The sequence below is a fragment of the Vigna umbellata genome, chromosome 1, assembly GCF_029865625.1.
Source record: "Vigna umbellata cultivar VRB3 chromosome 1, Vumbellata_1.0, whole genome shotgun sequence".
NCBI lineage: Eukaryota > Viridiplantae > Streptophyta > Magnoliopsida > Fabales > Fabaceae > Vigna > Vigna umbellata.
The window spans coordinates 72514318-72531402 of NC_142165.1; the positions used below are offsets into that span (position 1 = coordinate 72514318).

At 34.7% G+C, this 17085-nt stretch overlaps 2 protein-coding genes across 2 annotated transcripts; one reads left to right on the forward strand and one right to left on the reverse strand.

Annotated features, from left to right (window-relative positions):
* Positions 1-221: 221 nt before the first annotated feature.
* LOC124837783 (proline-rich receptor-like protein kinase PERK13) lies at positions 222-6333 on the forward strand. Its single transcript, XM_047313247.2, has 8 exons — positions 222-1820; positions 2325-2747; positions 2843-2929; positions 3646-3716; positions 3831-3907; positions 4435-4582; positions 5223-5384; positions 5678-6333. The coding sequence occupies exons 1-8, from the start codon at positions 593-595 to the stop codon at positions 5969-5971; spliced, it is 2490 nt and encodes an 829-aa protein (XP_047169203.2). The 5' UTR covers positions 222-592; the 3' UTR covers positions 5972-6333.
* Positions 6334-6416: 83 nt separating this feature from the next.
* On the reverse strand, positions 6417-9714 carry LOC124837785 (basic helix-loop-helix (bHLH) DNA-binding superfamily protein). Its single transcript, XM_047313248.2, has 8 exons — positions 9427-9714; positions 9164-9355; positions 8975-9023; positions 8463-8531; positions 7828-8382; positions 7524-7739; positions 7230-7406; positions 6417-6822 (listed from the first exon to the last, which is right to left on the reverse strand). Exons 1-8 carry the CDS (start codon positions 9522-9524, stop codon positions 6742-6744), a joined length of 1437 nt encoding a protein of 478 aa, XP_047169204.1. The 5' UTR covers positions 9525-9714; the 3' UTR covers positions 6417-6741.
* Positions 9715-17085: the final 7371 nt, after the last annotated feature.

Below are 17085 nucleotides of genomic sequence, written 5' to 3' on the forward strand. Positions count from 1 at the left end.
TAGATTTTATTAATAATTTTCTCCAATTGAAAACAAAAATTTTGTTTATTATGGTGCGAGCCCATTTCTTGAAAGCTAATGGACTCGGGTCAAAGAAGTGATATGCGAATGAAGTCGTTTAAAATTGCGCGGTAACCCGAGATAGAGGGAGATGAAGAACACATGGAACCAACCAAACAAACCAGATGAAATAAAAGAAGAATCTATGTAAATACGAAAAACACAACCTACGTGTCTCTTTTCCTAAAAAACCATGCAACAGAGAGATAGTAGGGCTCACAATGGATGATTTTCTAATGGCCATCATCTTTTCCTCTCTCTCATCCATCTCAATGCGTTGCATCGAGCTGGCAATTCTTCGCAGAACTTGCGCAGTTCGACGAATCCAGGTTTACCATTCAATGCTGGAGCATAGCACAATCCATGTTCTTGTTTCCTTCTCGTATTCTCAAATTTTGGTTTTCCAGAACCTGTTTCGATTCCCTTCACTTTACCTCCGTTTTTCTGCTAAGAAGGGAGGACAAGGGGTTTCAATTCTCCTGCCATTCTGAGAATACACGCACATATTGTATATATATAGATAGATAATAAGATGAGTACAGAAAAAACCGACGTCAACGATGGTTCTTCTTCTCCATCACCTAAGAAAGATAAAACCAAACAAAATATTCATCAAGACAAGGATTCACCTCCATCAACAAACTCTTCTGATTCATATTCAGTTTCTCCTGATTCAGATTCTCCGGATTCCAAAGATTCTCCGGATGCCAAAGATTCTCCGGATTCGAAAGATTCCCCGAATTCAGATTCTCCGGATTCGAAAGATTCCCCGAATTCAGATTCTCCGGATTCAGATTCTCCGGATTCCAAAGATTCTCCGGATTCCAAAGATTCTCCGAATTCAGATTCTCCGAATTCAGATTCTCCGAATTCAGATTCTCCGAATTCAGATTCTCCGAATTCAGATTCTCCGAATTCAGATTCTCCGGATTCGGATTCTCCAAAGAGTCATCCGTCTAAGTCACCACCGTCTCCGCCACCTCCATCCAAAACTTCATCCCCATCTTCATCGCCTTCGCCGTCATCTAAAGGTTTAAGTCCATCACCACCATCACCGTCATCTAAAGATTCAAGTCCATCACAACCACGACCGTCATCTGAAGATTCAAATCCATCATCACAATCTCAGTCATCTAAAGATTCAAGTCCATCTCCGCCCCTTCAATTGTTAGCATCGCCTCCACCACCCTCGCCATCGCCCTCTTCACCACCACCAAGTTCGCCTCCACATTCCCCGCCACCCCCTTCGCGCCAACAGTCACCCCCACCACCTCCGCGTCCGCGTTCCTTGCCATCCCCTTTGCCCCAACCTTCCCTGCCACCCCCTGCGCCCCAACCTTCCCCGCCTCCCCCATTGCTCCCACCCTGGTCACCGCCACCAAATCGACTGCCAGAGCAAAATGACAATTCTTCCCCGCCACCACCATCAACACAGTTCCATGCTCCACCTCCCCTTTCTTGGCAAACTGCAGTCATGAATGATTCAAAAGGGGGAACTTCTAGGAATTCAAATTCAACAGGATCAAGCCCCCCGATCAATCATGACGTTAGTTCCGAAGCAAACTCAACGGTTTCTTCTCTCGCCCCCTCTTCCAGTGATAATTCAGAAAAATATGTTGCCTATACAGTCGCCGGACTTTTAGCTGTTGCCTTGGTTGCTATAGCTGTAGCTATTGCTTTGGCGTTTAAGAGGAAGAAATCGAGTGATGATTCTAACGATGCACCCTACATGCCGCCCCTTGATATTCAAGTCAAATCAGGTAAAATATTTGTACTGATGAGGAAAAAAAAACTTGGATTCATTTAACAGGTGTTGTTGCTGCCGTTCTTTCATAAAAAAGTTGTCACTTTTTATCTTAACTATTGTTGAATGTGATTAATGAAGATAAAATGCAGTGTTTTTTTTTCTAATATAACAACAACAATGGAATTTCAACAAGATTTTATAGACCAGTCAAGTTTCTTTTCAAGGGAAGATTATCTGATTGCCTGAAAGAAAGTATATCATACTCTTAACTAATTTACGGGTGATAAAATGTGTGTAATTTTAAAATTTGTCACATAGATATTGACTGTGATGATGAATATCTGATACTCCAAGAATGCTAAATAATTCTTCCGGCGGATGACTAAAACATAATATCAACAAAAACATAATATCTTCCACTTGCTTGTGTTTTACTAAAAGTTTTCATACCAATCAACATTCCTCTTTACTTAATCACTCCCTTGCTACATTTGATGCTGATTGTGTTGGCCATCAGGTGCTAATGGGCATTACTATGTACAGCAGCCTTCCCTTGCAAACAACTATTCAAATGGGAATGCGAAAGTGAACCATTTTGGATCTTCTTTAGACTCGGCTCAGCCCACGAATGGTCCCATGATTTTCACCTATGACATGGTTATGGAAATAACAAACGCATTTTCTAGTAAAAATGTTATAGGGGAAGGAGGCTTTGGATGTGTTTACAAAGGTTGCCTGCCAGATGGAAAAATAGTTGCAGTAAAGCAGCTTAGGGCTGGCAGTGGGCAGGGAGAAAGGGAATTCAAGGCTGAAGTGGATATCATTAGCCGAGTACATCATCGATATTTGGTGTCATTAGTTGGTTATTGCGTGTCTGAACAGCAAAGAATTCTTATCTATCAATATGTTCCTAATGGAACACTCCATCATCACTTGCATGGTAACGTGAGTTTCCCTTGATTTTTCGTTCAAAAATATGATGGACTTCATGTTTTATCTATGTTTCATTTGATTCTCATTATGTGTATTATTAAGGAAGTGGAATGCCAGTGTTGGATTGGGTCAAAAGGCTAAAGATTGCAATAGGCGCTGCTAAGGGCCTTGCATATCTTCACGAGGACTGTAAGTATATCTGCACTTATTTTCATCTTACAAGTACTTACATATAGAGAAGTTTATGTAAATAAGGCCTATATATTCTTCCAGCCTTTGTTTAATTTTAGGGTGGCCCTAACAATTTATATCTGATATCCTTGTCATCCGAGTCATGATTTTCTGTTATATGAAGACATTTCTAGCAACTCTTTTTCATGTAATTCTCGGCCACCAGTTCATTAGTGTTTTCAATCATGTCGTTATCATCTCATCCCTTAGCCGTGCGTGCGATGTTTCATGAAAGTTATCAGAAGATAAGGGATGCACCGGTGTAGAATTTTGTTTCTAAAGCAGAGAACTTTCCTAAATTACAAGTTACCATACAAAATTACTTTTGAATCATGCTAACGTTATCAATACCATTTCGTGCTTCAAGAAATCTGCGTTACTTCTGTGTAACTCTGTCTATTTATGCTTTATTATTTTAAGGAAATATGAATATTGACTATGCTTTGCTGCTTTTAACATAATCTTCAAGTACTAGTGTAGGGAAAACTAGAATCATAGCTAAATTTTAGGTGGGAGGTTTACAGCTATACAAATTCTAACAGATACAAAGTAGACTTTTAGAAGAGGAAGCATATTTAACCTTTTTGTGTGCATAACTAAGGAACTAATATCATATTTTGTCACTTTCAATTTTTCATTTCTATGAATAACTAAAGTATTCTATATATCTCTAGGCAGCCAAAAGATAATTCACCGAGATATTAAGTCAGCAAACATACTCTTGGATGATGCTTTTGAGGCAAAGGTATGCATACATTTTGTTGGCATGAGCTATTATGACATTAACATGTTCTTCGTGACACATTAATTCTCTCTGAGTGCAAAGTTGGGACGCTAATCCACCGTTGTTCTGATATAGGTTGCAGATTTTGGACTTGCTAGGCTAGCTGATGCTGCCAATAGCCACGTATCAACTAGGGTTATGGGGACCTTTGGGTGTGTTTCCTATGCCTTATACATAACCAAATGATACTAATGTATGTATATAATCATGGACGATTGAGATGAGACTTACCGTCAAAAGAAATGCATTTCTACTTTGAAGAGGCAAAATTTGCTTGAAAAATAACATTTCACCGAAGTTTTGGATTTTGGTCTTGTGGAACAAATCTTCCTTAGTTGATTTTGTTGGTTAGCGATTACAACTTCACTATTTATTGGTGTTACTCTAGAAATAAGGTAGATCTCTAATTAAATGAAAATGATTTGGGAAGTTTTGAAAACATTTTGTTAACCATGGAATCTAGTGAAAAGGATTAGTCCAAACCAAGATTTGAATATCCATGGAATAGATGCTTTAGTGTCCAAATATACTTTGTTTATTTGCATCCGAAGAGTGATACTTGTAAGAATAACAACATAGTTTTGAAATTTTAAGGTTTTTTTCTACCAGGAAATGCCTTATCTGGAATCCACCCAATTCAATGATAACACCCGAACTCATTTCTGGCTTCAATTTTCAGGTACATGGCTCCAGAATATGCAACAAGTGGAAAATTAACAGACAGATCAGATGTTTACTCATTTGGGGTTGTCCTCCTTGAGCTTGTTACAGGAAGGAAACCCGTTGATCAAACTCGGCCAATTGGAGATGAGAGTTTGGTTGAGTGGGTAAGAATATACATTCTACTTATTATTTAAATGTAATATTAATCTCAAGTTTCTCTTAGTCAGTGAGTATAAAACCTGAAACTGAGTTGAAGACAGGTTGTATTCACAAAAAGGAAACTGATGTCAATCATACTGGCTGCCATGGATGTAGATTATTAGATTGCATTGTTCTAACTGAACCATGTAAAATTTATGGTGTTGTTTCTTTCTTGTTTCTGCGTTTTCCTGTGTTCTTGCTGAGAGTGTTATCTTCAATTCCTCAAGACTAATTACAAAAGCATTTTATTCTTTTATTGTTGAAAACGGTATTTTTATTCATTTCTTGAAAGAACTTAGAAAAAACCATTATTTCCACAAAACTAATTGTTCTTAAACAAATATGAGCCAATACAAATAGGTGTAACCCCTAGAGAGCATGAAACACTCATTTCTCTTTTTCAAGTTCCTTCCTTTCCTTATTTCTCTACTTTCCTTTTGATGAGTACTAGAGACCGTAGTAGAACAGTGCAGTCATATGTTTTCTGAATGAAATTAATAATTATAACAGTCCACTCTATAATAAACCAAACTATGTGTTTTGTCACAAGTTACTGATGACTCTGGTTATTCTATTTCTTATGAGATTATCCTGTGTCTACAGGCTCGTCCACTTCTCCTTCGTGCAATGGAGACACGTAATTTTAGTGAATTAGTAGATCCAAGACTTGAAAAACACTTTGTGGAGAGTGAAATGTCCAGAATGGTTGAGGCAGCTGCAGCTTGTGTTCGCCACTCAGCTCCTAAACGGCCTCGTATGTTTCAGGTGATAACAGTACCAAACAGTTATGTTTTGCCTCCCTCTGGTTTTTAAGTTTGTGCTTGTTTTTATTTAACGTTTCCATCTTTCTAACAGTTCAATCTTACCTTGTTTAAGCCATGTACTATTAGATTCTTCACCCGAGGGATAGTTAGTTATATATCAGGCAATCTGCTATGACAGTTGTATTTGCATGAAACATCGATGTGAACTGTATATAGCAGCTAATGTTAAGTTTTTGGTCTTTTAACATTTGATGCTTTGAGCATATTTACTAATGTTGATCATGGTTGCTGTAGGTGGTAAGAGCCTTGGATACTGGAGACGAAAAATGTGATCTTTCTAATGGGGTGAAATATGGTCAGAGCACAGTTTATGATTCTGGCCAATATGATAAAGATATAATGGTATTCAGAAGAATGGCGAATGGCACCTTTTTTGATTCTGATTTTAATACGTATAATAGTGAATATAGTCTTTCAAAACAGACGTCGGGAGGGTCCGAGCAAAACTTGATGCAGCTTAGTTCTAGTGACGAATCAGACTCTACAGCTATCAACTGGAATATGAACAGTCCTGAATTAAAACGGTGATTGAGGAAAGTACACATAGCAGGCAGTGATGTATAATGAGCATTGACATTGTGGAGTTAAAGGCTGCTGCTTTTAAGTCAATTCAATACCAAATTCACATTGCATGATCATCATACCACAAGCCGTGAATGTTTCTGGTTTTACACGAATTTGAACTTTGGCCTGTTTCCAATCCTGTATATATTGAAGCTTCACTAAACCCTTTTCTCTGTCTAATTTTTGCTCTATTTTGTTTCCCCTTTTTTTAATATGGGGGGATGTTGGCAGCGTGTAAAAGGATAAGGATGTTGGCAGCTTGTAAAAAGATAAGTTTGTTAAGGTCATCTTTTTAATAATAATTATCAGTAGATGTGTTTCTTATTCATGTTGGTTTCTTACTGCACATCTGTGGTACTAAGGTATTGAAAAACAACCAGTTCAAAATTTACTTGAATATATTTCTGCAACCATATGTGGCCACCACAATCCAGAAAATATGATAAGTTACTAAACACAGAATATAACTTTGCCTAGAAAAATGGAAATACCATTTACGCTTGCAGGGCAACTTCTATGAAGTTGTGGTACATTTTTTATTTGCAGTCAATAACTAAGTCCTCAGCTAACATGTGAACTTTCAACTTTGCTCTGAATTGGTGGCTTTGCTGATAATTGTCATTCAAGTGCTTTATTTCTCACGGTTGAATAAAATTTCCGTATACCGGGTGTACAAACTTTGAAAGGGTGCTGTTCTTCAACTCATTCATATCCCCACCATTTTTCTGAGCTTGTTACCTACTTTGTCTATCATCACTTGTCTTTTGTATTAAATACTCTTTCAGTTTAGTGGGGTGAATATCCTTCTTGGTTGCCTGTAGAACAGAATTTAATCTCATTGCATATAAAGGGGACCTATGAACTGAAGTTGTGAAGGGGAACTATGAGAGACTGTGATTAATGTGTTGGGATAGAAGGATGAATGCTTTCAGATAATAGTAGTTCTAATCAACCTAATTTTCAATATGAGGCAGGTTACATTTTTTTCCATGACTTAAATCTTTTTTACTCTTTGGTCCCTCCCGTACTTGTCTAATCCCTCTTTGAATATAAGATTGTAGCAGTAGATCCATGTCTAATTCATAAACCTAAACAGTAATGTGATAAGTGTTTGGAGTGGAACTGAAAGTTCTGAGCGGAATTACCAAAAAATTATCTTATTTGTGGGGCTCCATATATCAAGCAAATTAATGCACTTTTCTATGAATGATTATATTCTTACCTTAACCGTCAGAATGTTAAGGACTTTATCATCAAATGTCGTCATATTGGCACTAGTCACCTGAAGTCCAATTGAGTGTATAGATTCTATCAACTTTGAGAATTTACCTTGCTTCTGCTCACAGTATAATTTAATTAAGAAATCTTTCTTGCCAATGTAGTGCACTTCTGCTTGTACCTGTTAACAGGTTAAGAAATTATATATCTTAATTAAGTCACTGATAAGACGTATAGAAATTTAGTTTTATCTAGGAATTGGAGAAAAAAACTACTAAGTTATGAAAAGTCTTTGTACTTCCATCTGCATCTTTTTAGTGCAATCAGAAGAACTTTGATTAAGAGTGTTACTTCTGGTTCCTTCTTGTTCTTTGTCAGCTGTCTTCCTCAATTTTGGTGTGTTCACACAGTCCTGAACTTCCAAAGCACTGCCTTCGTTTTTTAGTTCATTCACTTGTGCTTGTAATTCCTTTATATAGTCAACTGCATCTGCAAGAATTGCAGCTCTATCCATCTGCCAAAATTTGATGGCTCAGATACTAGGCAAAATTGAGGATGCAAACCATTATAAATAGGCCTTTTAAGTTATGCAGTTTATCTACCTTGGTTATCTTTGGGACTAGAGACCGCAGAGTAAAAAGCCCTTTTTTAATCTTGTTCCTCCTATTTCTCTCAGTGACAAGATTTTTAGCTTGGTACCTTTCCTTCTGAGGCTCCTTGACCAGTTTTGATTTATCTTCTTCCCCATCGCTGCAATGAGAACTCAAACCTCTCTGTTGCTTCCCTGAAGTTTTACTGTACTTGGGCATTTTAGTTTTGGAGATGGGAGACATTTTAGTTGATTGTTTAAGACATTCGTCTGGAATCAAACCAACAAATTTTGAATCAAACGATGGTTCTTCAGTGGAAGGATTAGAACCGCTTGGGGGTCCTTCAATGCTAGGATGTGAGTTGCACTGTTTTGTTGCAGGCTGATGGACACTGGGAGTTAAAGTTGCTGACATGTGTGGTAGCCACCAATGTGAGTACTGTTCCCTTAATGGCAGATGTTCAATGATGTTCAGACTGGTATAGCTCTGTGCAGATATGGCCTCTTGCTTCAAAGAGACACAGCCATGTGCTGTTATGAACTCTATGATATTCATATCCATTGGAATCTGACAAAGATGGATACTTTGTTAACACAAGAGTTTTCAAACAGAGGTGTTGTCAACAAATATCAGAATTTATATTCTACCAGTTTCTCAGTGAAGAGCTCAATAAGACCACCAACAATAGGGATCAAAACTTGGGTTCCAATTGAATCCTGTCAAAAACAGTGAGATTTTTAGTTTATGATCTTATTATTTATGGTGAGCAAACCATCAACAGTCTCCCTTAAAATATGTCATATATCTGCAAATATCCATGACAAATTAACAAACAAAGCAATGGACAATTTATCTGCTAGTATCCATGACATTTTATGAATATGAGGAGCTAATTTTATCACGATTGTCACTGATTTTGGATGATCATGTGATAAAGTTAACTCAGAAAAATCATTTGGTAGTTAATCAGATTAAGGTAAGAACAGAATTTCCATGACCATCATAGAACATAAGAGACTACTTTCATTGTGGCTTTACAAACACTTCACAAATATAAAACCGTATCCACTATCTAATAGAAAGTTTCAAGCTATAATAAAAGTGACCACATGAAAAAAAAGAGAAAAATTCTTTTTATCAGGTAAAAAACAATGAATACCTTGTTAAGCCATCTTGATTGTTGTGATATGGCAACTTCTCCATGCACACTGAAATTTGTAAACAGAAAATTACATTACATTCATACTTTTATATACATGTGTACATAGTTTGTATAATTAAAACAGACACACAAACACAGAGAGATGATCACAAGTGATAACAGTCAGAATGAGTGAGAGAGAGAGACCCAGAATAGAGAGACAATGCAAAAGGAAGCTGAGCAAGAGCCTCACAAGCCTTTGTTCTAACATGATGCTGAAGATATTTATCCCTGCAAATGGGAGCTAAGTGGCATTCTTCACCCTTTTCCTCTTTGGACTCCACACAAATGTTCACACTGCAACTCCCTCTACAACAGCAACCAATCCACTCAATAAACCTGCACAGGGATCAAAATGCATTAAACACCTGATTTCCACATGGAGGAAAAAATGACTTCTTTAAAAGTACCTAGTTGGGTCATCCCCATATTTCCAAACAACTACATAATCCCAAACATTGGTCTCTACAAGGGGTCTAAGCCACTCTACTACACCAAGACCTCTCATTTTCACCTAAGAATGCAACTTTGCATATGTTTTCCTTACATAGACCATTTGGTGGCACCTTTATAACAGTCTCCCAAATTGAAGCACATGGTAGCCGACAAGTTCTTATCAGCTGCGGAGTGGTGTATCATTGTTATCAGTAGCATATCTCTGACAGTGGGAATCTTGTACCTGCCAGTGAAGGAGGCCAGAAGCTGTTTTTGACTAACTAACCCTGGCTACCACCACTACAAAATAACCATTTTCAACAAGTTGCATTGAAAGCAACCCATAACTGAACAATCATTAGATACCTTTTATTAATATTTACATTTTCACTTTCCTTTTTTTCATATATTTAATATTATTATATTATTATCATTTCAAATTATTACAGTTTAATTGTGGCCATTCCTTTTACTCTATATCTTTTACTCATAATTTTTTGTTCAATCATTGACAATTTACTTAGAATTCATCGTCAAAGAGTTCATAAGTTAAGAAAAGTAATTCCTTTCTTTGCACAATGACTCTTTCCTTTAATGAACCTTTCTTTCATCTTTAACAATTAACAAGTTCAAATTTATTCTTTTATTGCTTTTTTAAAGTGAAGAGACCTTCTTGCTTCCAATAAAAAAAAATACAAAATTAAGGAATATGCTACCAATGATTTAAGAAATGTGCATAATGCTTTGAAAATTCATATTTTTTTATTTTATTTTGAAGATTATTTAGGTACATCCATAGTGCAAATAATGTATCCGTGTCAATAATAAATGGATTTACTTGCAATATAAATAAAGTAATTAATTTGACCTGCCTATTTATAGCAGGTGTTGTTTACCTAAACATTAGAAAGTAATATTATAAATATATTAAGTAAAAATCGCAACAGTTACTTATATAATTTGATAAATAAATAAATTAAATATTATTAAACAACATTTAAGGAATAAAAATATTAAAGCATGAATCTACATAATTACATATACTAAATAATTATAATGAAAAATAATTTTGAAAAGTTATTGATGAGTTATAAGTAAGCTTCAGTGAGTTGAGTTCACTTCATATTTAAAAAAAAAACATATTTTTTTAAATCTCATTTATGTTAAATTCATGATAAATCAAGTTATCTAACCCATTTTAACATGTCTTAATAGAAGAAAAAAAATTAAGAGCAATGTGAATCATATATACAAATATTGGGTGTAAGAAAAAAATTATCCAAGTTCTTTCTAGGAATTAAGGCAGCACACAACTATCATGCTAGAAAAGTTTTCTCCAACTTAAAGAAACAAAGTGATTGTTGTACAATATTTATTAAATAAAACTATCTATAACTAGATGTTTTGTTTTAGTTTACTCATATTATTACCGATCTTATCATAGACACAACTCATTTAAGTGATTTTTATTATTGTATAAAATACCAAGGACCTATTTTATCATAGAGGTTAATAAAAATATTTTTTTTTATAATTTTGTATAAACTTTAGTAATCTTTTTATTTTAAAAATTATCATCATACTTAATGTTTTGGATGTAGGGTCGAGAACTACTCCATCATACTTTCTCCTTAATCTTTTAAGATTATCTTGAGTCTCCGTTACAATAATCTTTAATACTTGTCAAAGACGCTTTGTCGCTCAAGTCAGTTAAACATGTCTGATCGGTTATCACAATAAAGTCTTAAATTCGCAATAAATGCAATCACTTCTCTTCTTACTTTACCTCTGTATTGATAGGTTTCGAAATAGGCTTTTAATTAGAGTTGGCCTAATCACAGTCAAAAAATCAATAAATGTGTTTTACGTTTTTACTTGTAAACATGTTCGATTCATGGTAATGAGCTTAACAATAGAATCAATTATCGGCTCAATGAAAAGTCGTCTGGTCTATAGAAACATAAAGTCTCTTCAACGCTCTTGGAAACGTTGACCGAGTAGTTAACCTTGGAAGTGTTGATGAGAAAGTCATACGATATATTTAATATTTTTAATTATATTTTTTATTACATAAAAATAAAGTTGGATACACATGGATATATGTATAGGTTTCCATTACTATATATAAACGGGTTCAATTACGATAACATGATTTACTCATTCTTGAAAACAACTAAAATAGAATGTAAAATTATAAATTATAATTGAAATTTTGTGAAAATTATGGTGTATTTAATTTTTGTACAATAACCACTTCTCATTTCCAAACAAATCGTTTAAAAGTAAAGTTTTTTTTATCTATTTTAATTGTTTTGGATAAAATTTTCACTTTTTAAATATAATTTAAATTTCCTTCAAGTATTGAGATTTTTTAAACTTATGATGTAAGAACCTAGAAAATAGAGTAATAGAGTAGATAAGTGGATTAAAATAATGAGATGAGCGTCTTACTTTTAAAATAATCGTATAATATAGATATAAATTACTAAAGCTCGGTTCATTATCTAAATCACTTCATCTCTCTAACACCTCCGTTCTCTACTCGTTCTTTGCCTTCTCTCTAGCTTTCCTTCTTACTGAGTTGTCAGATTGACGATCAGGAGGTGCCCAAACGTCCACGACGTAGAGGGCTACACAACTGACCAATTGATTTCTCGATTCTAGCTGGTAAGTTGTTCTTCCCTTTTTCTCCGCTGTTTTTGAACCTAGACCATGAAATCTTTGCTGGTTGCATGTGTCTTGTGCGTTCTCTCTTCCATTCTCTGTCCAATCCTAGCTCTAAGAGTTGTCCTTGATCACCAATTGGTGATTTGTAGGGTTCTGTTGAGTTTCCTTGCGGTGTAAGGTACTGTCGAGGTGATCCAATGAGTTGGGTTGTGAATCTTTGAGGTAAGGGGAGCTAGATTTTTGTTTGAATTAGTGGTTTGATAGGTGTGTGTATTGAATTCTGCATTTTGTTGCTATTTGAGCTGAAATATAGTTCTTGTATAGGTTAAATCTTGTATTCTTTGAATGTCTAACGATGAAACTGTGAAAGGTTGTTTGTGAATTGATTAGAGGTGAGGTGAAACTGTAATTGAGTATGCTAGATGAATGTATTCTGTTATAATAGCTATTATGTTGAAAGTTAAGTGAATTGGTAGTGTTTTAGGTCATTTTAGAGGAAGTAAGGTAGTGAATTTGAGAATTAGAAGTCAAGGGCTCATTTGGTCTGTTGAGGCACTGTAGGTAAGTCATTTATAACTTGTTTGAGTTATTTAAATGGTTAAAAACATGTGCAAAGTGGTAAAATTGAATTTGGGTCTTTAAGTTGAGGAATTGAATGTTTTAGAGTAGGAAGTGGTTCATAATCACTTTAGATTGGTGGTGGACAGTTTAGGATCACTTAGATAAGTCTAATTAGGTATAAAATACAATTTAGGGGTGTTAGAAGTTGGGTAAAATAGTTAGAATTTGTATTTTGTGGTTGAGTTGCATAAATCTGCAGAATTTCGTTCTACAGATTATGCAGACTCGTTGTGCGAATAGTCTCGCATAGCAAGTCGCTATGGCGAGTTGCTCTCTGTCAAGGGCATTCGCACAGTGAATTGGGCGTTGTGTGAATGGTTGGGGAGGGTTTCTCCCTGTCTAGTGATTCGCATGGCGAATCAGGGCGCTATGCGCCTGGTTAGGGTCTGGAGTTACTTTTAATTTTATTCGAAGAGCGAACAGGGTCACATAGCGAGTAGTTTGGGAAGGTTGGTCTCTGTCTCGACTTTCACATAGTGACCTGGAAGTGTTATCCGAGAGGTTGAGGTCTGGTACCTCTACGAGTTAATTCACATAACGAGACAAGTCGCTATGCGAGGGACTCCTAGTTTCGCCTTGCGAATTGGGTGCGCAGAGCGAAAGGTTTGAAATAGTTGCTCTTTAATTACTTTGTTTTGAGTTTGATTAAATTACTTGTGGTATATGGTGTGAATTATGTTTTAAGGTGTATGTCTGTATATAATTGAGAAGTATTGTGAATTCAATTACAAATAAAAGTATGTGATTCAAAGGGGTGAATGTAAGTTTCATTGTAGAATCTCTTGGTGAGATTCCAGGTTGTTTAGAATGAATGCAGGAGCTCAGTCTTGGGGGTTATCCTAAAACTCCAATGGTCTTTCATTCTCAAGTAGAGAGGATTGAACCATGTCGTGAGGAGTAGCAGGAGGTCTCAGTCTTGGGGGCTCCCAATATGTCTCAAGGCCCGAAACAGACTAACCTCGTGAGTGTGGTAGGGTGAAACTCATTGGCAACGGCTTTGCAAATCAGTAGAGGCCACCACGAGTGCATGACCCGCCATAGCTCGGCAATCATTCTAAGTCCGTACAAGTCAAGTCTAGAATATAACATATTAAGATGTTTGATCTAGTATACTTTGTTGGGTGAACTTTGTATGTTATATGATATTATAATTGTATGATCTTTGTATATCTAGCTCACCCTTCTGCTTGTGTTTGTATGTTGTTTGTGTGGTGTTTTCTTTTGCAATGATCATCCATTTGGATGTGAGCAGAGGTAGACGAGATGCCCCTAGAGCAGGCTTTGGAGGGTGATGACGCTGTTGTCTAGTTTAGTTAGGATTTTTGAGTTGTTTTGTATAGTTTTGAGATACTCTATTGACATACAAGTTTTAAAACTTATAGACATACTTTAAAACTGAAGTTTACTCTTTCTAACCCTTAATTCAAACTCACATACCAAAACCTCCATATTTTGACAAGAAATACCTACTACTCCACCTAGTTCTATATTCCTCCACTTTTCATCATAATCAACACAACTAAAACATCTCAACAACAAAATTTATCATACAATTATCAATTCCACACAGAATCAGCAAGATACACCAACATCATTCCAACAATAACCATCATTCCAAAACACTTAATACTTAATAATAATCAATTTTAACATAATCAACAACATGCACTAATTCCATACACCATCAAATATCATTTCATACTTAATAATTTAATTTTAAGAAAACACTAGCTTTCCTTACCTTTCTAGAAGACCAAGTTGTACTAGAGAACCCTATACCACTCTTATAGCTCAAAGAGCTCTATCTACATCTACAAACAACGGAAACATGATTAGGGTACGCTGTTATTACCACAGAAACATGATCAGGGTATGTTGTTATTACCACTAATCAGTAAAGAACCTAGAAGAATACTCAAACCATACATGCGACAGAGCCAAACATCACATGCATTGGAAAATGTGAAACCAGAGAAAAGAATAGGAAACTAACTTACTCTTTTTTAGAAATTGATCGGGTAGACTTGAAGATCTCACCGTGAGGATCACACGGGCGACATCCGATCTTCAAACAGATGAACAAGGTGCAAGAACCCTTAGAGAGAAGGCAGAGGACTCTAGAAATTTGGTTTATAGAAAGATGATATATTTTAAAATAATGAAATTCATTTATGAGAAATCCATTTATATTAAAACCTTTTAATAATAAAGTAATCAAGTCTCCATATTTTTAAACTACCACCATCTTTAAAATACCATTTTGTAGGTCTTTTCACAAACAATCTCACATTCACTTCCTTTTGTCCTCAAATTCATTCAAATCTATTTTCCAAATCCATCAATTTCAAACACAACCTTAGAGTTGGAATATCTAATATTTTAAAAATTGAATAAAAATAATAATTTGATTTAAATTCATATTTTCATATTATTAACAACATTATGATTTTTGTAATTGTATATATACTTTTGAGTATTATGGTATGTCCAACTTAAAGCTTTTCCTATTATGGATGTTTGTCATTGTAAATTATTGCATCAATAATTGAAAAATAAGGAAGAGGACAAAGGACATTGCACTTTTTTTGTTAGGTTGTTATATAATATGTAAGCGTAAATTAATTTCCCGCACAAATTCTACAAAATGGAAGAGGAGGAGAAAAGTAGTTTACAAGAAATTATAACATGGTGCTAAATAAACAAAATAAACCATAAAAAATTATTATCCAACCAATATAATGTGCAACCTACCGACACTTACAATGGCTCCTCTACCATTCTCTCTGAAAACACCTCTTCCAAACCCATAAACAAATTACGTTACTATTTTAAATACCAAAAATAACCTCTACATCAATTATATAAACGAACCTCATTTCTTATTTCATTATACAATTACTCTTATTCACTTTACCTCGTTAGGCATCTCAAACTCAAATTAAGAGTAAAAGACAATATGAAAAATAGAAGCTCAAGAGTTAAGAGATTGATAATGCAAGCTCTATCTGCTCTCCGATTTTACAATTCATTTCCAAAATCTAACGACTTTGCTCCTATTCCACCAAGACTCGACCCATATTCGACTATGAAAAACCAAATCCAATTGAAGAATGAAGAAACGTTCAAAGAAAAAGAAGAAAAGTTCATTTTGACATCCTAATCCAAAGTTTTGTATTAGTTTTAGGTTGTTTCCTATGTTTGTGGTAAACATAACTTTTAAGATATGCAACTACTGTATAGAACATGATGTAAACATCAAAATTATGGAAATATTATTTTACTCTTTAAGAAAAATAAGAGATTTAACTTTCCTAAGTGATACATAAAATGATTACATTTTGATTGTCCTATCCTTTCAGGCTCCATATGTATGTATTGTAACTAATATGGAAGCTATGGATTACTTTGTGAATACTCTTTTGGAATTTATTTTAAACAAAGTATATTAAATAACTATTTTATAGGTAGAATGTAGCATATGATAACTTATTTTATATTTATATTGAAATTACAAATTAAGAATATATTTTCTTTCAATTACAAACAATGTTTTTTATTCCAATAGGTTGACTTTATTTTGTAACATTAATGGCATCTCATAGCCTTTCTCGAATAGCTATGAAAATGTGCAAAAGTGGTATACATCCTTAATGCAATGAAATTTTATCATTATATTTAAATAAAAAAAATCAAGTAAAGACATTATGTTTAAAGAAAAACCTGTAAATAAAAAGATGTCCAAGATTAAAAAAAAAACTGTAAATAAAACACATTAACTAAAAGCCTAAATTGGAATCCATGTTTAAAGAATAATCTCATCAAGGGAAGCCAATAAGAATAATGAAGACAGGTCGAAAGAAACATGACAAGCATAAGATGCATTTCTGCATTTTTGGCCAATGAGAGAGATTCCCTCTTTTTATGTTTAAAATTTCAAAATTGAAATTATTTTTCTTCTTTTAATAAGTTATACCAAGAAGATTGGATTCTATATCTTTTATTTTTGAGTAAATGAAGCCATATTTAGGTATCATTAAGCTTAGAATTTGTGGACCACTTAAGTATAAATAGCCATCACTCTCACTTGTAATTTTAATTTGGAATTTACAAGAATTTGAGCTTGTGAAAGAACGATACGAGTAAAAGTCTACTTGGGATCTTATCTTAGGAGGCCAATTACTATTCTTCTCTAACCTGGTCAAGAAAGTGAAGACATTTTCATCTTCAAGTGACACTCTTCTTCCATTTCTAAGGGTATTTTTCACCTTTGCTTCTTTGTTTTTGTTTTTAATTGCCTTTTCTATTTGTTTTTGTTCATACCTCTTCATAACTTGTTTTTCTTCGTC